The sequence below is a fragment of the Oryzias latipes genome, chromosome 8 (assembly GCF_053564925.1).
Source record: "Oryzias latipes strain Hd-rR chromosome 8, Olatipes_Hd-rR_3.1".
NCBI classification, from domain to species: Eukaryota; Metazoa; Chordata; class Actinopteri; order Beloniformes; family Adrianichthyidae; genus Oryzias; species Oryzias latipes.
Window position 1 is genome coordinate 12663159 of NC_136244.1, and position 23852 is coordinate 12687010.

A 23852-nucleotide genomic window follows, 5' to 3' on the forward strand; every position below is an offset into this window, starting at 1 on the left:
TGTACAGAGTTTCTGTCTCTTGAGTCACTGTGTGTCTCTAGCGCAGTAATAAACAGCAGAATCCTCAGCTCTCAGACTGTTCATCTGCAGATACACCTGCTTTCTGCTGTTGTCTCTGGAGATTGTGAAGCGGTTTTTCACTGACTCTGAGTAGTAGATGCCACTGCTGCCAGGGTTGATATAAGCAATCCATTCCAGTTGTTTTCCTGCAGCCTGTCTGATCCAAGCTATATAGGGAACACCACTAAACCCTGAATATGTACAAGTCAGTTTTTCGGATTCTCCAGGTCTTTTAACCGCTGATTCAGATTCAGTCAGTGTTTGACTTTCAGTACCTGCAGACACAAAACTCTTTACTTAATGCAGTCTAATCATTTCTCTTTCCATCAGTCTATAAAATATTTTTCCTACCTGTCCAGTTAAAGACCAGAATAAGAAAAGTAACCACAAAGTCAAGTTTATTCATTGTAGCTGCAGTCATTTCTCTGTGTCCAGTCTAGAGAGTCTGTCAGTGATTTTCAGAGTCTTACCCTCTTTAATGCACAAGGAAACATGGAGGCAGATTGTGTTTGCCTCAGCTCCTCCTCTTCCTCTCAAATAAAAACTTATGTTGAGTTATTCAAGTTTCTGTATTCACAATCTTTTTTATTTTTGGATGTTGGTTTTTCGTGTATTTTTCTGTTTTCAATTATTTTACCCTTAAATATTTTTTGTTTATTTTTAATATATTTTCCTTGTTTTAAAGTAAAGTAGAAAACACTGAAGAGAAACTGGTCTTGTGGACATTAGCAACTGTAAAAGAAAGGACAGAAAAGGAATGGCAACTAAAATCCAGAATATCCAAAATATGACAAGTCAATGAAAAACACAAAAGTGAAATAAATGACATAAACAACCCATAGCTGCAGATCAGCCTTTAAATTAGTTTTTGAACATTGTTGACAGAAATGAGATTCAGTAAAGACTTTAAAAATTTCTGATTTAAAAATTCTGAGAAAAATTCTGATTCAAAACAATCACAAAAACTTCTGTCATTTTGTGTAAAAATAACCATTTTCTTCAGTAGCAATTATTTAGAATTTGGTGGGGTTATATTTTGATTACGTTTGACAGAAAGTCATCACAGATTTTTGTTTTTTTGTTTTTAATGTATCTCTTTACCGTAATATGTGAAGCTAAACTTTTTAATCAATCAAATTTCATCATTGTTTTCTTTGTTCAGTCATACATTTGTAATCATAAAGATCATAAATTGAAATTGCATTTTTCATTGAGATGGTCTTTGTCACTGGTAGTGTTAGAGCGCCTCCTCTGGTGGATTCATGTTACAATTTTTCTAGTTGTGTGGTGATGGTCATGGTAAGGACTGTCCATTAGTTGGGAGAGATTATAAAAATCACAAACAAACTTTAAGGCATCAAAAAGGACAGACAACCAGTCAAAGTTAAAACTATCACCAAAAAAGCTCAGTCAAATTTATTTCTGAAATCTGGTCTTAAAGTGAGGTGAGAGTCTCACTATAAGCTAAGGGAGATCTATGCCCATTATTGTGAGGGGCTGACCCCTGAAGATTTCAAGCTTTAGTGCTAGAAATTCAAAATGTTGGGATGTAAAGTTTTTTTTTAGGTAGAAAGCTACACCTCCTCCTTTTTGGGGGAAACTACATTAAAAGATTTTTGTCGTTGAAAACTAATAGTTCTAAAACAGACTTGTGTTTCGGATATTACAAGGATGTCAGCATCAGTACACTATTACTTCCTCTCCAGTGAAATACATCAAAGATCATTTATTAGTTCATAAATTAAATAATTATCTAGTTTCAAATAATTGTTGATTTATTGTTTATTATTAAACTAAATGTTTGATAAGTGTGGATGAACACATTTAGCCCACTATCTGCCTTTTGGGGGTCACCAGAGCCTGTCACAGAGTCACACAAACACCAAGGGACACTTAGAGAGACCAATTGATCTATGAAGCATGTTTTTAGACTGTGGGAAGAAAACCCACACATGCAAAGGAGAACATGCAAGCTCCACACATTGAGGTCCCACCTGAGACCTTTATGTGTCTCTACCAGTGTCTGCTTGTTGTGTGGTGAGCGTACTAACCACTACACAACCATGCAGCCCTAAGTCACTGAAAAAAAATCAAGTTATTTATTTATTGATTTGTTTTCTCTGTTGCTGCAGTCATAGTTACAGCAGGTTTAAGTTTGATCTGTTCATGTATTTGTCATCAGTTTTGGTTCTCCTTAGTTTGATAATTTGCTCATGTTTAAGTTTATTATAGTTTTAGTTCCTGGTTTCCTGAATTTTGAGTCTATGAAACCTATTCCTAATTATGCTCAATTTTTTTCAGGTGTTGTCAGATGTTTTTTTTTTTTTTATATTGCGCATTTTATCCAGGATAACGTTTTTTTATGAGATCTTTTATATCTTTTTTTTTTTTAATGATTTTACAAATGTCTTATGTCTTTTTACTTACATTTACCTTTGTTTTTAACTTTTCAATGTCACCCTTGTTCTCCACACCAGTCACTCAGCCTTTTCAGTGAACAGTGTTGCTGGAGTGAAGGGAGCCGGTTTAGCTCGTGCTGGTTTGCGGCACCTTCCGTCCGTGAAACCAGGGTTTGACTCCGGGCTGCTCCCTGTTCCCTTCTCTACCTCTATGCCGGTTCCAAGCCCGGTTTGAAAAGGTTGCATCAGGAAGGGCATCCGGCGTAAAAACATTGCCAAGTTTACCATGCGACTTGTTCACTGTGGCAACCCCTGATGGGAGAAGCCAAAAGAGGAAGAAGGAGTGTTGCTGGAGTGAAATCTGGCTGGTTGCTTTGAATAGAAGATGGTGGGTCTCTGGTGTGGACAGATCCCCGTACCATTAATGCATCACTCATCATCAAACCAGATTTTGTGTCTTTATTCATGTGTCATTTAATGTAACAATGTTGGAAGTGTGGGGGTCATGGCGTTTAAAGCATTGTGTGAGAGTGAAGGTCTTTTTTTTTTGGTTATCAAGATTAATTGATGCTTTTGTTCTGTAAAGCACTGAAGTATACATGATATGTGCTTTTAAAGTTTAATTTAATTTGATTTGACTTAATTTGATAAAAAGACTAATTTGAAAAATAAATGTTCCAAGTCTTTAAAAACAAAAACAAAAACAAATGGATTGACGATTATTGATTGTGTTAGAGCGCCTCCTCTGGTGGATTCATGTTACAAGTTTTCAGGCTCTGAGGGGTTTTTGTTCAGGTCTGCTGATGGTTTGTGTCACTGTGACTCTCTGGCACAGAAATACACAGCAGAGTCTTCAGGCTGCATGTTCTGTCCATTTAGAGTCACTCTGTTGTTGGAAGAGTCCAAATCAATGCTGAACTTGTTCTTCAGTGAATCTTTGTAGTAAGAGTCTCCAGTGTATCTCATCCCAATCCACTCCAGTCCTTTCCCTGCAGGCTGTCTGATCCAAGCTGTCCTGTAGCTGCTCACAGAATAAGAGACCTGACAGGTGATGGTCAGCCTCTCACCTGGCTGCAGACTCACAGAGGCTGGCTGTGTCAGCTGTTCACACTTTACACCTAAAGAGGAGGGAATTGTTTTAATACAAATACATCTATCAACCATTAAAAATCTGAATAAATATACATATTCATTTTGTTACAGTGACACTCACCAAACTCAGCAGCCAGCAGCAACAAAACTACAGACAACATGATGAAGATGTTGATCTGAGGTTTTCCACATGCAGCTGTTGGCTTCACATCAAGCCTTTATTGAATATTAGGGCCTTTTTTTTATTTGCATAAAAAAGTTGGATGTTGTTTTTGCATGTGGCAGGATACATCAACATCCTACAAAATAAAAGCCTAAAATGATCTATTTGAAAAATAAATTCTCAAGACAATTTAAATTGTTTTGGTTTCTGCATTTACATGTTTATCTTTTAACTGCAAAAAAGCTGCAATCCTGTTTATGGTCAAATTTGTGCAGCAAGCACCAAAGAAATTTGAGACTTTTAAACTAAGATTTTGTTTTCTATTGAACCTTAATGCTTATAATAACAAACTAATACTTTATGTATGTGTGGATTAATGTGTCTGCCGGCCCAGCCCTTATGGTAAACATCCATATGTGAGGGAATAGTGATCAACCTTGAAATGCATCTTATTGATTTTAAACATTTCTCTACTCCTAAGTATTTCTGTTAGTTAAATATTCTCAGTATATTCTAAATATGGGTTGAATTCATCTTTGTCAGATCATCTGTTTATCACCTCTTTTTCTTTCTTGTATCACAGTTTGCTAATGTTTTAATTTCTTCATTGCTATTTTCAGATAACAATATTTTCATTTATATTTTTATTTAAAAACATTTTTATCTTGTAGCAATTGACAAAAATAAACACCATTTTAGTAGAGTTTACCAAGGAGTGCACGTTTTGATCAAGAATTTTCAATTTTTTTTATATAGGGAAAGTACGGTGGTCGAGAGATTCAAGACACACTTACATTTAAGATACAACAACAATATCCCAGAACAAATCAACATATATAGCAAATCCGGGTGCAGATGACCGGAATTACAGCAAAAAAAAGGGACGTGAAATAAAACAGATCGTATATGATTTTTTACATTTATTTATTACTGTTTTTTTTTTATGTGGGCATTTTTAATACAGTACAGTCCAAAAACCTTTTTTTGAATTGTATTACTAAAATAAAAATTACAACAACGTTTAGCAAGGCAAAGTGTTTGCATCACATCCAGTAGTAAGAATTAAAGTTGCACTTTATCTTTAAGTTCAAGTTTAACAGAAAGGGAAGACCCTCAAGTGATGTGGGGTCTTGAGGGTGATGTGGGATCAAGTTTTTGCATCACCGGAAGTGATGCAAAAACTTTACCTTGCTAAACATTGTCATAATTTTTATTTTAGTAATACAATTTAAAAAATGTTTTTTGAATGTCACATGCATTTAAAATGTCTGCATAAAAAAAAAAAATATACGTAAGAAATCGAAAACAATTAGTTTAATATTCTGGAATATCCTGGACTAAAAAGATATAAAGCCCTTGTCAGTAGCAGTTATCATCATTGCTTCATCTTTTCTGGTATATTCAGCTGTTTTCATTCAAAAAGAGCGATAGAAATTTCCTTAAAAAACAAAGACCAAATATGTCTCAACAGAATTATTCAAAATAAGCCTATAAACATTTGTCTAACATTCATGAGATACTTTTTTTTAAACATATAAAAGAGAAAGGAACTTTTTGTACGACCGTCCCTAAAATGTCTCTCACTGTAATAACATTAATAAACTGCTGTGTCCTTGATCCTTAAACTGTTCATCTGTAGATAAAGTTTACTGCTGGAATCATCTCTGGTAATGGAAAACCGTCCCTGGACTGACTGGCAGTAAGAAATTGGAGAACTGGAGGTGCTAATATAAGCGATCCACTCCAGTCCTTTTCCAGGAGCCTGTCTGATCCAGTTCATGGGATGGTCGCTAAAAGTGAATCCAGAGGCTGAACAGGTCAGTCTGTGGGATTCTCCAGGTTCTCCAGTTTTTTTTATTGTCCAAACACATGGGTTTTAGATTTGAAAAATTGAGTGAAAATAAAAATATTTCATTTTTACCAGTTAAATTTAAAAAGTCATAAAAAAAATTTGGTGCTGCTAAGATAAAAAAATTTTTGTAGATAAAATCACACACAAAACATTAAGACTGTAAAATCTTACACAATATGATAAAAAAAATAGCTAAAACTAAAACTTTGTTCTTGTTTAGAATAGGTATGGCCCAAAAAAAGGCCTGAACAAAATAAATTAATTATAGGGAAACAAAAAAAACACCCAAAATGAAAATTAGTCAGCCCCTCCATTTAACAGCTCATTCTAAAGTATAAGCAATGAAATAAAAATTTGCAAACTAAAATACCGACAAAACAGTAAAATATTGATGAAGACAAAAAAATAACAACAAATCTAATTTTTCCTGAAGCTTTTGTCATTTATTGCTGTATTTGGTGTTTTTGTACAGAGTTTCTGTCTCTTGAGTCACTGTGTGTATCTAGCGCAGTAATAAACAGCAGAATCCTCAGCTCTCAGAATGTTCATCTGCAGATACACCTCCTGTCTGCTGTTGTCTCTGGAGATGGTGAAGCGGTTTTTCACTGACTCTGAGTAGAAGATGCTGCTGCTGCCTGTGTTGATCCAAGCGATCCACTCCAGTCCTTTTCCAGGAGCCTGTCTGATCCAGGCCATGCGATAGCTGCTGAAAGGGAATCCAGAGGCTGAACAGGTCAGTCTGTGGGATTCTCCAGGACTTTTAACCTCAGATTCAGACTCAGTCAGAGTCTGTCCATCAACAACTGGGAAGGAAAATCAGAAAGCTAGATTTAAAAAAGGAAAACATCAGAAATCTACAATATCTGCATGATGATGTTCACCTGCATAACAGAGAGTTAAAAGCAGTAGTCCTGTCCTACAGTCCATCATGTTCAACTGAGTTCAGTGTCTCTGCTGTCATCTCTGCTGTCAGATAAATAGAGGAGGAAGACGTCCATGTTTGCATTGACTCCACCTCACAGAAGACATTCAGCTCCATCAGAATTCACATCTGAATCAGAAAAGACTTTTTCTGATCTAATTAAATGATTTCACTTTTATATTTATAAAAAGAAACTTCTATGAGTTCAGTTAAAAACAAATCATTTCACATCAATGCTGTTCCAGAAATGATTACTGCAGTGGGTGATATATAGAAAAAAAAAGAAAATCTAACTGTAATTATATTTTTTTATGAACATCTTTATCTTCTTTAGTGATACAAGAAAAGAAATAGTGAGTTGAATAAAAGTCAGAGGATGATCGGATTAGGATTTCTTTTTAATCTACCAGAATTTTTTACAACGTAACTGGTAAACTCTTTTGATTTTTAGGAAAATGCAAATGTAAAGACAATGACTCAGTTCATCTTTACTAACTTTGCATTTTTATTTCATTTTTAATTATTTTTAAACTTTGAGAAGTGGAGATTGGGCCACAACATATAAATGTTACTTTACTAAAGTTAATGTCATGGTGCCTCTGTCAGACTCCTCCCCCTCCCCTCTCTCTGCTTGGCTCCTGACTATTCACAGCTGCTTCCACTCACCTCATCACCCGCCTGCCTTCAAAGTATCCATCGCCAGATCGTTGCTACTCTATGGTGCTTAGTATGGTCACCTTGCTCGCAGCTACTGTTTTCAAGCTCTTGCCTAAGTCTTTGTTCTCTGTCTATCCTCAGGATTCCATTTTTACAAGTGGTCGCCTGAATCATCTTTGCTTCTGGAACCAAGCCTCAGAATTCCTCCGGTCATGCCAACGAGCCTCTGCCGATTCAAGCCACACCACGAACCGCTGCCGATTCAAGATAATCCACCAGTGACGCCATGGGCCGCAGACACGTTCCATAATCATCGTGGGATCCCCTCGAACGTTACAACTCCGCCCAAACATCTACAAAAACCAAGAACTGAATAGTAAAACTCTTAACTCACCATCTTACTCACCTGTGTGTTCTTCCGGGTTCCAGCATCTGGGTCTGTTTTCCCCGCTAGCCATGAAAGTTAATAAAAGCTTAGAAATCAGAGAATCTATCTGATCAAGCCGGATTACTACAATTTAAAAAGTAAGGTTGGGATTATATAAACTCAATTCTTCCCAATCTTTTTTAAGCAATAAATCAAGCTCTACTTAACCTAAGTTAATAATAAATATATTTAATTAAGCAAATGTGACTGAAGTGTGTCTTTGTTTTTTTGTTTGTTTTTTATCTATGCATTTCATCATTTCTTTGTGTTTTTTAAATCAGTGTGAGATTTTACTGTATTAACTACAATTAATGATTGAAATGAATCACAAACCCCAAAAAATCAACGATTGGATCAAAATCTTGACTTTTAGGCTGTCACTGTCTGCACCAAGTTTTCATTTATTGAGCTGTTTCTGTTTGTAATAATCAGAATTCATCTAATAAAGTTTTTAGTACATCCTGGTCAGGTCACCTTTAGTTTCTTCATTCATTTATATGAGTTTCAGTTTGATTTTGTCAGCTTAATTTTTCTTTTAAGCCTATTAATTAAAGTTTTAGTCAACCCTGATCTACTCTTTGAGTCCTTCACCTCCCATTCCTGACAATCATTTGTAGTTTGTGATTTTTAAACCAACACAGACACTCTCCAGCTCCTGTTTCAGTTGTAAACAGAGGAAATAGTTTGTGTGTGACTCTTCAAACACTTCAGTCAGTGTGTCTCTTCTGCACAGTAATACATAGCTGTGTCTTCTGCCTTCAGATTGCTCATCTGCAGATAGACTTTACTGCTGGAGTCATCTCTGGAGATGGTAAATCTGTTCTTCACTGACTCTGAGTAATAGATAGGGCTGCTGGATGTGTGCACCAAAGAGATCCACTCCAGTCCTTTCCCAGGAGTCTGTCTGATCCAGTTCCACACTGAGCCTCTAAAGTCAAATCCAGATGTTGTACAGGTGAGTCTGTGGGACTCTCCAGGTGTTTTAACTGCTGTAATGCTCCAAACTTCAGCACTGCTCAAAACAAGCAGAACAAACACAAACAAAGGGATTTCTCTGTGAGCCATGTTGACTGTCTGCTTAGAAAAACATTGATGCTCGTTAAATATGCATTCAAATCTGCGTCTTGGCATATTTTAAGTAAACTCCTCCCACATCCTGATTCAACTTAAACAAATGCAAAAAAAAAGGGAAAATACCAAATGGTTAAAAAATATTTATATTTGGGAGTTTGTTTAAAATAACATAAAATAAAATAAAAAAATTTAAATAAAAAAATCAGTGAATAAATAGGAACTGAATTAGGTTAAGATTGTATTTGACAGTTAAATGAACAACTGCTGTAATGCAAGTTAGTGTTGAAGAAAGAACACTGCTGCCCCCTGGTGTTACAGGAAGAGAAAGTACAACATCTATTGACAATTCAGATTACCGTATTCAACAATTTATTATTTCCAACTTTGGAGTTTAAAGTCAATTGTTGTTATTGTGATATTTATTTTGTTTACTTATTAACATGTTTAATTCAAATCAGCAGAAAAGTGCATCAAAGTATTTCTTTTTTGTGTAAAATAAAAGGTGAAATTTATTATTACAATGTCTAAAAATGTGATTGTCTTTATTTAATTCTTCTGAATTTACTGTATAGACTCATTCCAATCTCATGTAAAAAAAAAAAAAAATTAAAATAAGAATCTATAAAACATTTAGGTCATATAAAATGTTCTTGTAAAACTTTGGCATAAACTGTGATGGACCTGTCCAGGCTGTACCCCACCTTCACCCAGTAGCAGCTGGAATTGGGTGCAGCAACACAGTGACTCCAAAAAGAAATAAAATGGATGGATGACTGAACGGTTTCTATTAGGATTTATTCTTATAAACTTTTTTAAAGGTAATGATTCAATATTTGCTGTTTGAAATAGATTGACCTTTCTCTAGGTGATAGTTTAGCATCTATTCAAGAATCATCAACAATTGTTTATATGATTGGATTTTTGTGTAAAAAAGTCTTCAAAATGTGTTTTAAAGAAGCCATTTTATGAGAAAAATACAACACAAGAATCTTGTGGTCTTATCTCAAAACCTAAACTAGTTTAATAATTATTCTCAAACACAAATCTTCAGATATAAATTATGTGGATATCATAAAAATGGTAATTTATTTACATTGTGTAGTATTCTCACATAAAAATGTGCTGAAAAATTACCAAGGATTCAAAGATTTACCTTTCATGAAAATGTGTCCAGATACAAAAGCTTCTCCGGATTTTTGTCTCCGACTTGTGAAAATATTGAAACTTGCACCTTATTCTGTTCTTACATAAAGGTGTTTCATGTAAAAAAGAAATGACTGTCTATGACTGTTAATACTAACTGTGATAATTGTCTTTAAATGTTATTAGCAACATTTAGTGTGATATTATTTATCTTTAAAATTTATAAATAAGATAAATTTATGAGACAACTCTTTAAAGTTTATTTATTTATTTGTTTGTTTGTTTTACAAGCGACAATGAATACAAAATTGAAAAAAAAGAGATTCAAGTAATATTGAGTCATCTTTCATCATAACAATAAAGCACATAGAAAAATACATGTAAGATATAAAATCTTTGAAACTGAATAAAAACAGGTCAAATGTCATCAAAAATCCTGAGATGCCTGCAGAAAAAGAGATCTGTCTCTTTCACATCTTCATTTAATCTGAAAAGAAAAACACAGATATTGTTTCAAACATCTGGAGACTGTGATGAAAAACATGTTTCATTGTTTAATAAATTCATTAGAGTCACATTCATACAAGACTAGAACAGAATGACTGCTGATGATTTTTACCTTTAAAGCTGTGGTGACAGCAGAAAAGATGATGGAGATGAAGAATAAAAGGAGGAAGAAAATAGCCATGCCCCAAGCTTGCATGACTGTGTCTTGGCTCACATCAGCATGCAGGATGTCATCAAAGAAATGACAGAGTTCCACCGTGTCTGTGAAAGAAGCAGAAGCACATCTGTTACTTCATTGTTGCTTTGATTCTTACAGTGGAACAAAGAGATTCCACCACAAAAGTCATGTGACGGATGTAGTTTTTAATAGAGGTGAAGACAGAGCATCAGTGTGACCTGTTTTGGAGACATTCACAGACAGAGTGGTGTTTCCATGTGTCACCCTGCAGGTGATGGTCACCCCGGGTAAGGAGTCAACTGGAGACAGACGGAGGAAGCTTTGGATGCTGAACTTTCCATCCGGGCCTCTGTGGGGATGACTATTATTGTAGTTCTACAGCTCTGTGCTTCCATCAGCAATCCAGGTGATGTTAATGGATGCAGGGCTGAAGCCAAAGACCAGACACACAAGTTCATTTGAACCCTGGAGCAGGACGGCTGATGGTTCACTGTGGGTCACTGAGGCTGAGGAAACAGGTCAGAATCAAATGTTTGGAGGAAACCAATGGAGTTTTTAGGAATGTTCATTCTGAAAATGAACTGTAATCTCACCAAAAACATCCTTTATACTGCTTTCAAATGGACTGTTGGAGGATTCATGTCTCACAACACAAGTATAAGTTGACTTCTTGTCATTAGTTTGAGACACATTCAGTCTGCTGCTCATTGAATAAGAGCTGCTGTCTGGATCCTTGAATGAAGGACTGTTAATGTAACGAGAAGATGAGACTTTCTGACCATTCTCCTTCCAATGCACCGAGATGTTAGATGGGAAATAACCAGAAACTAAGCAGGTTAGTGTGAGAATGTCAGACACGGAGAGTTCAGCAGCACTTGGTTCCACAATCCTCACAGTTGGAGGATTAAGGTCTAAAAAGAGTGAAGGAGACAAAAGTAAAAGTCCATTCTTTAATATTTATTGATCATTTCCAAATCAGTTCTGTTTTTACCTGAACAGAGGCTGATGTCCTTTCTGTCACGTTTATTTAGAAACCTGTCAACCACTTCACAGGTGAAGGTCTTCCCTGTTTTCCACTCTGTCTGAAGAACATCCAGTCGACTGATTACAGTCACACGTCCATTTGTATCCATGCTGATGTCTGTGCTTGATGCTGATTTGGACTCTGAGTCAGAAAACCAACTAATTTGTGGATTAAAGCCTGATGCAGAACACAGGAGTTTGTGTTGTCCTGACTCTTTACTGGAGACCTGAAGGACTTCTACTGATGGATCCACTGATTAGAATGTAGAGAAAAACACATGAAGGATTCAGTCAGTGAAGACTTTTGTTAGATTTCTGCTTTTTCTAGAAAAGAACCATTCTCACCAAAAACACTGATAGCTTTGGACTCAAAAGACTGGCTGGAAAAGCCTTGATGGACTTTGCAGGTGAAACTCTGGTCACTCTTCCAGTCGATGTGAGGAACAGAGAAGCTGACACTGACTGTATGTGAGGCTGGAGCTTCAGGAAGATCAACATACTGTTTGTCAGAAATGTCAGCTCCTTTGGACTGAAGTGTGACATAGAGGTGCTGTGAGGAGAGCTGTGAAAGGTCACAGTGCAGCTTCACATCATTGTTTTCTGTCTGCAGGTCTGACAGAGATCTCCTGATGTCCACATGAGGAGCTGAAACTGCAGAACCTGAAGGATGATAGAAACTATGAGGCTTTAATAGATTAAAAACAGCTGCTAACAGTCATCAGTTCTAAGTAACTTTGGGTTTTTTAGAATGAAATTATTGAGCCAAATCTCCTGTTTGGCTTCGTAGACCCAAATACTTTCTTCATTCTTTGTAATCATTAATAAATGTTCCTGTTTTTTCACTAAACCAGTAATTGTCAGTCTTTTTGTTGTTTCAACACAAGTGTAGAATTTTGAACCTGTTTTTATTAAAAAACATTTTCGTCAGCCTTTTTGGGCACCAGTTAACCAGTTAAGCTGTGAAGATTTAGAACCACTGTGACTAACTAGTGGATTTTTTCCATCACTGGTTTACAACTAACATTTAAGTGAGGTGTTCTAGTAAACCAGAAGACATTATTGAGTCACCTTTTAACCAGTTATCTGATTGTGTTTCAGTCATAAAATAGTGAGCTCAAATGGGTAGAAATAGTTCAGTAAAGCCAAAGCTTGAACATTAAAGATTTATTGATAGACACTTTGAAAAGTCACAAGTTCACTTTGTTAGACTTTCTGGATTAAGAGTTAAGTTATAAATAGTCTAATATAAAGGATATGGATTGTATTTTAAAAATCCTGCCAATCTACCATAAAACACCCAGAATAATCAGTAAAATAACCAATTATTCACGTTACATCTACAGTATTTTTGACATTCTGGAATTGTTTGTGGTTAAACCTGTCATATTTTCTTGCTCTAGGATCTTAGCTCCACTTTACCAAAAATAAACTTTATTCATAGAAGTTTTTATTCCACCATGCCGCCCCTCAACAAAATTGAAAATGTTTAGTGCTAAATATGTCATTTAATATTGTTGTGTTCTGGATAGGATTTATGATCAAAGTGACTTTAAAGTAAGAAAGTAGTGAAATGACACTTTACATTTCTGACATGTTAAAATTGTAAAGAGAGATTTAACTGAAAAAAGTAACGAGTAATCTGCAATGTACTTCAAATAGGAAGTTGGTTACACAACACAGATGATAGTTGATCTTCTCACCTGAAATCTCTACAGTCTTCTCAGCAGAAAAGCAGTGATGCTGAACTTTACATTTCAGAAGTTTCAGGTTTTTCCAGCTGCTGGATGGAACTGTCAGTTCACTGATTAAAGTGGTTTTGTTTGAGAATTCATTCACTCTGTCAGTGGATGGTTGTTCCCCGTCCATCAGCCAGACCAGCTTAGCATCAACATTGTGGATGAAGCATCTAGCTTTCACATCAGAGTTGGTCATCATCACTGTCTTGAAGCTGGGAATCTCCACATGAATGGAAGGAGGATTGGATCCAAAGACTGCAGGAATCATGAGTTTGTTCACAAATATCAATGACCTTCTGATAACACTGATCAAAATAGTGATTCAAGTGTTTCCTCACACTTACTGTGACAAATACTTGTTGTCTTTTCATCCTTGTTCTCCTTGTGAATGAACTTGCAGGTAAAATTGGAGCCTCTTGTCCACTCTTCCATGTTTGGCTCAATCTCAGAGGTCAGACTGTAGGTCTTCTCTCCCCCCTCCACACTCTGCAGATGTCTTTCTGTGGGCTGGATCTGTGTCAGCTGCTGCTTGTTCTGCTGCCACTCCACACTCAGGTTTTTGGGAAAGTAACCGTTCAGGGTGCAGATGAGTCTGACCTGTGAGACTCCAAATTCACCTTCCCAAACAGGAAACAGGCTGATGTTTGGAGAAACAACGCGCAGCTCTGTGATAGAAAAGAGATGACATGTTTTTGCATTTGTCCTTCTGAATTTCAGCACTGATTATTTAAAAGCTGATTTAAACTCATTCATACTAACCTTCATGTTTTAGTTTGTAGTCTCAGTTCTAAGTGTAATTTTTTTGTGTTTATGTTTACGGCATAGTTGTACTTTTACACAGTTTGGTGTTAAAGAGGTTTGCAAAAACACAACTGAAAGTCAGTTTCACAGACGTTGAGCTCGACAGGACAGAGAGATCCGGTTATTCAGTTAGAGGAAGCTTTGTTCAACACCCAGCTCCCAAAAAAGTCCAGAAAGACAGAAGTGAAAGGACAGAAAGAGCAGCAGAGCATGGCAGACTGCAGGTGTGAGGTGTGGTTATGCCAGGAACAGAAACAGAGAAGATGCAAATATCTCATCTTCATTTACATGAGCTTTGTCAAAGGTTTGACTTCAACTGTCAAGTAATTCTAGACTGAAAAAGTTATCGACTGTAAAATTTGCAAACTGAGTAATGGACCGCTGACTCCAGCTGTTGGTGGTTTGATGAAACTTCAGAAAAGATAAAACACAAAATGTTACATGAAATCAACCAAACACTGACAACATTTGTCTATAAATCTATCTACAAATGCATAAACATGAAGAACTTCACAAAAATGAAACACCAGAAAAAGATGGAGGAGCAAATAAATCATTTTTTACTATTTTATTTAAATCAGGAAAAGATACAAAGACTTAAAAGTTAAAATAAAAAAAGAGATTACTTACAGGATTAAATCAGTTTAAAAGAAAAACAATGAAGAAAAGAAAATGGTGGAAAAAAATTGTAAAGATCTTTCTGATCCTTTTTTTCATTTGATCTGTAAAAGGAGAAAAAAAAAACGTTTTAATGATGATACTAAAAAATTTTGTTCAACAATCTTTAGCTGTGAATTACATCTTTGTCTCTAATTTTAAATTGCTGATTAAAAAATGTAACAAAAAGTGAAAGGATAGCATTAAAAATTACTATTTTATTACTTTTAATAAAATCGTTTTTAAAATGAAAATGAGAAATAAATATATTTATCCGGTTTTTACCATGTATTTATCATGTATGTCATATTCCTTCCTTCAAAAATAATAAAATATTTTTGAGACTAATATCTAACGTGATTTTTTTATTTAGCTTTTGTTGAGTTTTCAGCCTCAGGAATGATGTTGACATATTTATAAAAACTTCTGAAGCTGAAACATGATTTTTTATTTCCTGATGCTTTAGAGAAAACAATCTCATCATGCTAGGTATATAAGTAATAAATGTTGGAAATATAGTTCATAAAATGTTTATTTTCTACATTAAGTTTTATTGAATATACTTTAACACCAAAAATATTTTTTAATGCTGACTTTGTAATAATTTAACCTCTTTTAAATATCTTTAAATAAGTTTTTTTTCTCTTTGAGCAAAAAAAAACTCTGAGCCTGTTATAAACAAATGAAGCATTTACCTTTGACAATGTGGTTCCAACAGAGAACAACAAAGTCATGATGAAGAGGAAGATGAAGGTCAGAGCTGTGTTTGCCATGTGATCTTCCTCTGCTTCCATCTCCTCTTTGCAGGAGCAAACAGTTTCATTCAGAAACTCTGGTGGGACTGCAAAGTAACAAATCAATGAACTGTTGGGATCATCCACACTTCACAGACTGTTCCCAGTATTTCTAGAATGCTCCTTTTCTAAGTCAACACTAGAACCTGTCCTGTCCCAAAGAGCAAAGTGGCTTTAATCTGGAATGGCATCAGTTAGTGTCTCTACTGTGAATGTCCCATCATCTTCAACTGTCCTGCATGTGTTTACATGATCCTGATCAGTGTTTTCTCCTTCATTCAGTCAGCTAATGATCCTGACTTGTTCTTGAGAAACGTCATTCTTGGTTTGGTTTGCATGACTTGGCTTGTTAGTCAGTAAACTCACAGAGTGAGTCTGTTCAGTAACTGAGAGACCAGAGTTAGAGGATTTGTCTAGTTGGGGGTGCAAGACCCAGTAGAAGACACACAGGCACACAGACACACACAAGCTTTGTTAACACTCTGCTGGAAAATAAGAAAAACACAATATTGTTGTATTCAGGAAGATTGTGGTGTTCTGGAGAGTAAAGTGTGATGCTGAAAGATCAGTGTGTTCAAAATGTACACTAGTGTAACAGTGTCTCACATCACAGCACTGTGACTTCATAGAAGGTCAAACTTTTATACTTTTAACAACAACAGACAACAAACATGAACTGTGTTTTTTTTTTAGTTTTTAATCTGCAATCAAACACAACACAATGACTCATCACAAAGTACAAACAGGAAAGAAAAAGTAGACAACAACAAACAACATCTACTACGCCTTGCACTTTTCAGAGATGTTCAGGTTGAGGTTGACCAGGTTGTTTTTATCAGCTGTGCTGAAACCAATGGATCTGACAATGGATCTGGTGGAGTTGGTAATGGACTCGTGGTAAACAGCACAGCTGTACACCACACCAGACTGTTTCCACTGATCATCTGTGAGGGTTAACTGGCTGTAAACCAAGTAAGATCCTTCTTTCTCTACTGGACTGGTGGTACTGGTCTTGTACTTTGAGTCTACTACATCATCATCAACAAGCCAAGCTACGAATACCTCCTCAGGGAAGAAGTCTTTCACAGAGCAAGTCAGGGTCACCTCTTTGTTTTTAGCATGTTCTACAGGAGGCAACATAAACACTGAAGGACGCTGAACAGGTCCGCCTGCAAGTACCAGAAAACAGAGGAAATAAACAACTGACTGACACAACTGTCATCATTTGTTCTGACTGTAAAGGATTCAAAACATGTGTGAATGTCAAAATGTAGAAGAAGTGATCGTACTGTTTTGTCTCTTGTATTGGATCTTGAATGGGAAAAGAATGTCTTTATGTTGGACAACACAGTAGCGTTCGACTCCCTGATGCCATTCATCATATGTGATGTCAAGCACAAGCTCCTCCTTCTTTTTTAACCCTTCAGTCTTTACAGTTCCAGCCATTTCTACGTTATCTTGATTCTCCCAAAAAATCTTTTCAAGCCGACCGTTATTTACTTGAATTTGGCATGTTATTTTTCCACTTTGTTTTACAAGAATGTCCCTGTATGTAGGGCCAATGATTTTTAAGTCTACAGCTGCCTGAGTACATCCTGCACTTCCTGAATGAAGGACAAATGAAAAGTTATCGATCAGAACCTAGATGTTCAATCATTGCAGCTGGATGTTCCACTTACCTCCAGAAGATTCTTCCTTGTAGGTGGCATTAGCCTTTTCCAACACGTCAGTATTGTTCACACCTTTCCCCTTGAACACACATGTAAATGTTGCTCCAGAAGTCAGCTCAGTGGGGTTTACTGTGAGCAAACTTGCTGCAGAATACAGCTTAGCTCCATTTGTGTCATTTCTTCCCTCTGAGAAAACACTGGTCTCATCAAGGATGCTGGCTTTTTCACTGCCAACTTTCTGCCAAATGATCTCATGGGTCCTAGGAGAAAAATCTTTGGCAAAGCAGTAGAAAGAAGCCTGTTGCTTTTCTTCATCAAGGAAAAAACTTGTTGTGAGATTGGGCGACCTAAACAGGACATCTGAAAAAACAAACACAGACACAAACAGATTTTTGCAGAAGCAAAGAACTTTTTTGTGCAAATATATATGCAGATGATCAGAAAATGACAGTTTTTTTTATAATATTGAAGATTTTTAAAAATATTAATCACGACTTTCAGCAAACTGATAATTATGATGCTCTTTAAATTAATTATATTATTATGATTTTGTTGTGACTTTAATGTGAGACTTTGTAAATCATGGGAGAGCATTGATTCTGACTTCTGCATATATACTGACAATGACTGGAAAGCAAACATATATTTAAAGTCATTGTTAATAATGTTAATTAACAGCAAACAGTGAAACAGAAACAAAGGTCACAGTTATGAGGAATATTATTCAAAGACATTAAAACACAGAAACAAACTGCTTATCTGTGAAGGGAAATACAGACACTGAATGTCTTTTTGAATTCCCCGTTTTTTTTTTTTTTTTTTTTTGCTATAATTTTGCAAAAAGAAATTTCAATTTTTCTTTTCAATTAAAGTTTTTTGCACAAAAAATTACACATTTTTTACTTTCTTTCATTACATTTCTGTAATAATTTTTACATTTATAGAAAATGGTTTGTTGCAAGAATATGATCAAATAAGTCCTGAAAAATCAATATATATAAAAAATATAGTAATGATGCAGTAATTAAAGCTAATTATTAAACAAATTTATGGAAGTTAAAATGACTAGAGAAAGAGAGACTAGGTTTATTTATCTCTAATTATGGTCAAAATTCTATATTACTTTGAAAAATGTGTTTGATAAAAGAATATTAAAATATTAATACATCATTTACTAAAGCTTTTATTTCTTAAGGTCTAAATTATACCGAAAGCAAAGAATTCACATTAAGAGTGTTGCCAAAACCTTCAGTTGTTTCTTCACATTTATAATCTTAATCCTTTAAATATTTCTCTAAAACTTGTCAATTTTCTTTCAGTAATTTGTTCATAACATTTTATAAAAATGTAAAAATGTATTCATTAATTGTAACTCTATTTAACAAAAGCTGATAGCGACTTATAAAACAAAATTACCTGGCTTAGTAATAGGAGACGTTGTTCTCTCTCCTACATGATTGGCAACACACTTGAAAGTCTTTTTGGCGTCCCAGTCCTGTCGGCTGACTTGAACCTGACTGATTCCAAAATATTTGTCATTTTTCAGCATTGAAGGGTACTGTGTGATATTTTCCAAATTGTTGCCGCCCTGAGTCCACGAGAAAGTCAATGAAGAGGGGGTGAAACCAGTGGCAAGACAGCCAAGAGTGACCGTGTCTCTACTTTGAGGGCCGCATGGCATCAGACCAATCACGGCCGTTGGAGCCTGAGTAGGAGTGGCTGAAGAAAACAAAGGAATGAAGAATTAAAACAACAAAATATACAATTCCTAATCTATCAAGACAGAGAAACACATTTTTTTTATTTATCTAATTTGTTCAAAGCACACAGACCAAACTGAAACAAAGAAACAACAAAATAGTTTTAAATCCTGTTTGGGGGAAAAAACGAACCCTTTTTCTTTTTTGTAATTTCACCCTCCTAAAAAATCTCCCAACAATTCACAACATTTAGTATTAACACAAGTAATTTACTCTGAACACTGACCAAAAAACGTTTATTATTGTTGTTTCTAAAACTAACAAGAAAAGAATTTTAATCAAAACCTTATAAAAATGAATTTTTACATTAATTTATTTGACTTTGCACAGCACGCAGACCAAATGGAAACAAAAAAAAAACTAAATATTTTTAAATCCCCTTTAAAATAACACTACTTTTTTCTTGTATACAATTTCACCCTCCTAAAATACCTCCAACAATTCATGACATGTATTACGTTATTATTCCTGAGTTGTATTAACACTTTTAATTCACTCTGAATACAGATTAAAGAATATTTTGTTGCTGTTGTTTCTCAAACTTCCATGAAAAGATCTTTAATCAAAATCTTGTAAAATATTCAACGTTAATTAATTTGACTTCTGTAATAAATGAAACACAGATCTCACCATTGTACCTTTTCCCCAATAGTCAAAAGCTTCATAGTAACACAGTGCTCAATCTGCTTGACTCTCAGAGTAAAAAGGCAACTCTACTAATGGTGACTGCAGCATTCATCAATCATTAAAATCATATTTTAAGAAAAATCTATCTCTTTCTCTAAAATGCATTAAAAAATTTAGTGTGTATCATTTTAAGCAGAAATTCATTTCTGTATGACAATAAGAATACTCAGAATCTGTTTACTCTAAAACTCTTTAAAACAAAAATATACAAAATCAAATAAATCAGAATTATAAAGTGTAATATTGGGCTGGCAGCACATTTTAAATAGATCTTACCTGAAGAAACAGTCACCATTGTACCTTTTCCCCAATAGTCAAAAGCTCCGTAGTAACACAGTGCTCAATCTGCTTGACTCTCAGTGTAAAAAGGTCACTACCAATAATGACTGAATAGTTTCTTTAAGACTAAACTATCATTATTCTAAAAATTAAAATCTAAACAATTCAAATCAACAGTAAAATATTGTTATGGATCTTAATTAAAACTTTTATACCAATGTAAATTGTACTATATTTTAAATCACAGTAAAAAAAGATTTTATTTTCGGGAAAAAACGGGCAATTTTACACAATTTGATATTACATTTTTAAAGTACATAATGTTTTATATTTATAAAAGAAAAGGTCTTACCTGATGTTATTGTTACCACTGTGCCTTTTCCCCAATAGTCAAAAGCATACCAGCTACATAGTGCTGAATCTACTGGACTCTTAGTGTAGAAACTCATTGTGACTACGATTCATTCTCATTCGCACTGCTACTCTTTTTAAAGTAAACTTTTACACACTTTAAAAACATCAATAAATTCGATTTTAGGCAAAAACATTCTCTAAAAATTGAAATATTTACAAGCTTTAGAACAAATCATAAAATAACTTTTACAATTTAAATTAATCCTAATCCACATTCTAAAGAAAACAGAAAAATCTTACCTGCAGAAACCGTCACCGTTGTGCCTTTTCCCCAATAGTCAAAAGCCCAGTTATCACAGTAAAACAAGTCTGTGACTTCCCCAACAAAAACCTCTTTGCTATGTTTTACTGATTTTCTCTTTGGAAACTTTAATTTGTAGAGAATTCAAAGCCCCCCCAAAAAAACCCTGCTAAATATTCATTTTTGATTCAGAAGAACACTGTAAATGTTCACAAACGCTTAAGTAATAAAAATATATTTTTTGACCTATTGACAGCCAGTTGTTTGTGGAGACAAACATTTAAAAGCAAAATATTGTTAAACTACTAATGTTAAATCATAAATGATTATTGGTCTTACCTGAAGTGACGGTGACCGTGGTGCCTTTACCCCAGTAGTCAAAAGCGTAGTCACGGTAAAACAAACTATCAACTACTCCATGCTAAAACCTGTTCAGTTTTCTACAGACCCAAGACACATTATTGTTCAGGTCTATCATTGACCAGTTAGTAGTTTAGTACAAAAATTAACTGTTATTAAAAAAAGTTAAATGCAGTTTTTCAATTTCAATCTGATCAGTAGAAAATAATTGTTTTTTACCTGAAGTAACCGTGACTGTTGTGCCTTTACCCCAGTAGTCAAAAGCATTGTCACAGTGTAACATCCCAACATATCTGACATACAATAACTTCTAATCCATCATTAATACCAATATTTCTCAGAAGATGTCTTTTAACAAGGTTAAATTCATAGTTTTAAGAAAAATGTATACCTGTTTTGACAGATTCTATCAGACGGGATCAGTAATACTTGAGATCTACAGTTTTTTTTAAACTAATTCTTGTGCCCTCTGAGTTCTAAATGTTCTAAAATACAAAGTTAAAAAGTCACAAATTCAAAATATGTATCAAAATCTTTGATTTTTACCTGGTGTTACAGTCACCGTTGTTCCTTTTCCCCAGTAGTCAAAGTAATAGTCACAGTGATAAATTTCAACAACACTTCAGTACAAAAATGTCTCTCACACCTTTGTCTTACAGTTAATGATAATACTTTGTCAGAAAACTTTAAACCATCACCAATATTAAACTGGAGATCTTAATTTTGTTATTGCAGTAAATTGAATTAACAAATACATAGATTTATTAATAAATACATTTTTGAAAACTAAATATTCTAGATCATGACTTACCAGAACTTATGTAACTGGTGTCCCTCAATAGTCAATATAGCTGTCACAGTGATATTCTACATTTGGATGATAAAATATTAAGTTTGTTAACATCAATGAAAATAAAAATGTTTACTGCGAAAAATGTCCACATTCTTCTATTTAATACCCTAATCCCGTGAGAACTGTCTTTCCTGTCTCAGTCACATAAAATTAGATCTCCATGGAAACAGTTGAAGCACACTTCCTCTTTGTGGGTCTCACTGTCAACTCTACTTCCTTCTGTGTGGACTCACACCAGATAGACCTGATATAGTTAATATCATGCTGTAACGTCTGTGCAGAACTATTGAGCAGAAAAATGTCCAAACTATGATATGAAGAACAGTGGGTGTTAGCTGGTCTGTCCCCCCAAGACAATTGATCACTGCTTTAGATGCTTCTCTAAGGCTACGTTCACACTGCAGGGCTTAGTGCTCAATTCAGATTTTTTTTTTTTAATTAGATTTTATTAAAAGGCCATTCACATTTCCAATTAAATGCGAACGGTTGAAATGACCCAGAAGTGGGGGTGCGCATTCATGTTGTGTGTTACGGAGGAAGGAGGATGATAATAAAAGAAGGTTTCCCCCAGAATAAATGCCATTGACTCTTTATTAACCCGCTCTGGAGAATCTGAGGGTCCGAACAGGGAAGTGAACCCCGTAGGAGAATCCGCCTTCTGTTCCCCGCACTTCTGACCACGGTCGGAAAGGAAACAAAGTAATCGCGGTAAAGGTTCAACACCACACTCAGCCATTTCGAGTTTGGCCTGAATAGAGCTGTCACCTCAAATATTAATCAAATTGGTGACCTCGCTTCCCTTCCACTGACTGGTCTCAGCAGCATCGTCCACCATGGTTAATGTTTATGTTCTCGTTCCTGCCTACTTTAATGCATAATTATGTCGTTTGTAGCGTATCAATGACATACGGATCGGAAACATGTGGCCTGGCCGTTTAGACGGAGGTTGCATTTCAAAAGATCTGATAGGTATCGGATTCAGGACCACATATCCAAGTGGACTGGGTCACATTTGCTCGAGTTGCCTGCCCGAAATACTCTCAGGGTCGTTCACTTGTGCAAAAAAACTCCAAAGTTTGGCAACAAAATCAGATGCAGTCAATTGTCCCAAGCATTACTGGTACTTGGTACTTCGATCTTGTTGTCTTTTCAAGCTTAAATAGTTTTTTTTTCCTGTTTGACTGTTTGATACTTGGTGTGCCGCATTTTCATGACTCCAGCTGACTCAAGCTCTTCCTTAATCTTTCCTAAAATGTTCAATCAAATCAAATTTGTGTCTCGGTTTTTTGAGTTATTGGATTGTTCAGAACCTTTTTTCGTTCTTTTCTGAACGTTTTGAACGATTGCTTTTTTCACACAAAGCAGACTTCTTGTTAGGCTGTGAGGCGCGTAAAGGTTTGTTTTAAAGAATCCAGCACAGTGATTTTGAAAATTTAAGCTATGTGACCGGAACTTCTTTTTTAGGTGTGTATTATCCCTGTGGATTATTACTAGCAGCCAATCAGAATTGAGTATTTACCTGGACCATGGTATAAGTAACAATGGCCAATTATGGTATCCATAATTGGGATACCATACCATTGGGATATTAGAAATGAATAGACAATATGGAGACATGAACCATAGACTAAAGGACCATTGCTTCATGAAGTCCAAATCAATAGTACTTAAATCTTGCTATTTTTTACGTTAATCATTTTTCACAAGAAGTGGATTTGATACAAGTTGATGCAGATAAAGGAAGGCTGAGGAAAGTTTCAGTCAGACAAATGCATCCCATTAAGAGAGTACCATAAATTCCAGACTATAAACGCACCCGAATACTAGCCGCACCCACCCATTTTCACGTGTTTAACTACTTTTATACACACACAAGCCGCGTCGGAGTACAAGCCGCATGTATCAGGCAACATTGTCCTCATGACAAATCACATCCTGACTCCCAGAGTAAGTATGATTCATTAGCACACTGTGGGTGGAGTCAGCTTTGCCTCAGCCTCATGTCTTTGAGAACACCTACATCTGCAAAACAGCATGGACCTCTGTTCTGTTCACAAGTTCCTCAGTTATGTTTTTATTTTATTTTATTTTAGTTTTTTAGTT

At 35.3% G+C, this 23852-nt stretch overlaps 1 long non-coding RNA gene, 1 pseudogene and 1 gene segment (V, D, J or C); 1 reads left to right on the forward strand and 2 right to left on the reverse strand.

The window, feature by feature from the left end:
• The window catches only part of LOC105354605 (Ig mu chain C region membrane-bound form-like), a 139600-nt gene that overhangs the window by 78319 nt on the left and 37429 nt on the right, over window positions 1-23852 (reverse strand). Inside the window, 4 exon segments of the C gene segment in view lie at window positions 14715-14756; window positions 15387-15532; window positions 17165-17515; window positions 18572-18874. Of these exon segments, the coding sequence occupies window positions 14748-14756; window positions 15387-15532; window positions 17165-17515; window positions 18572-18874 (809 nt within the window).
• Window positions 3273-3712, reverse strand: LOC144994182 (Ig heavy chain V region 5A pseudogene; annotated as a pseudogene).
• Window positions 8179-10981, forward strand: LOC144994285 (uncharacterized). The gene is made up of 2 exons (XR_013657740.1): window positions 8179-8527; window positions 10746-10981. It is a non-coding gene; the product is annotated as an uncharacterized LOC144994285 (long non-coding RNA).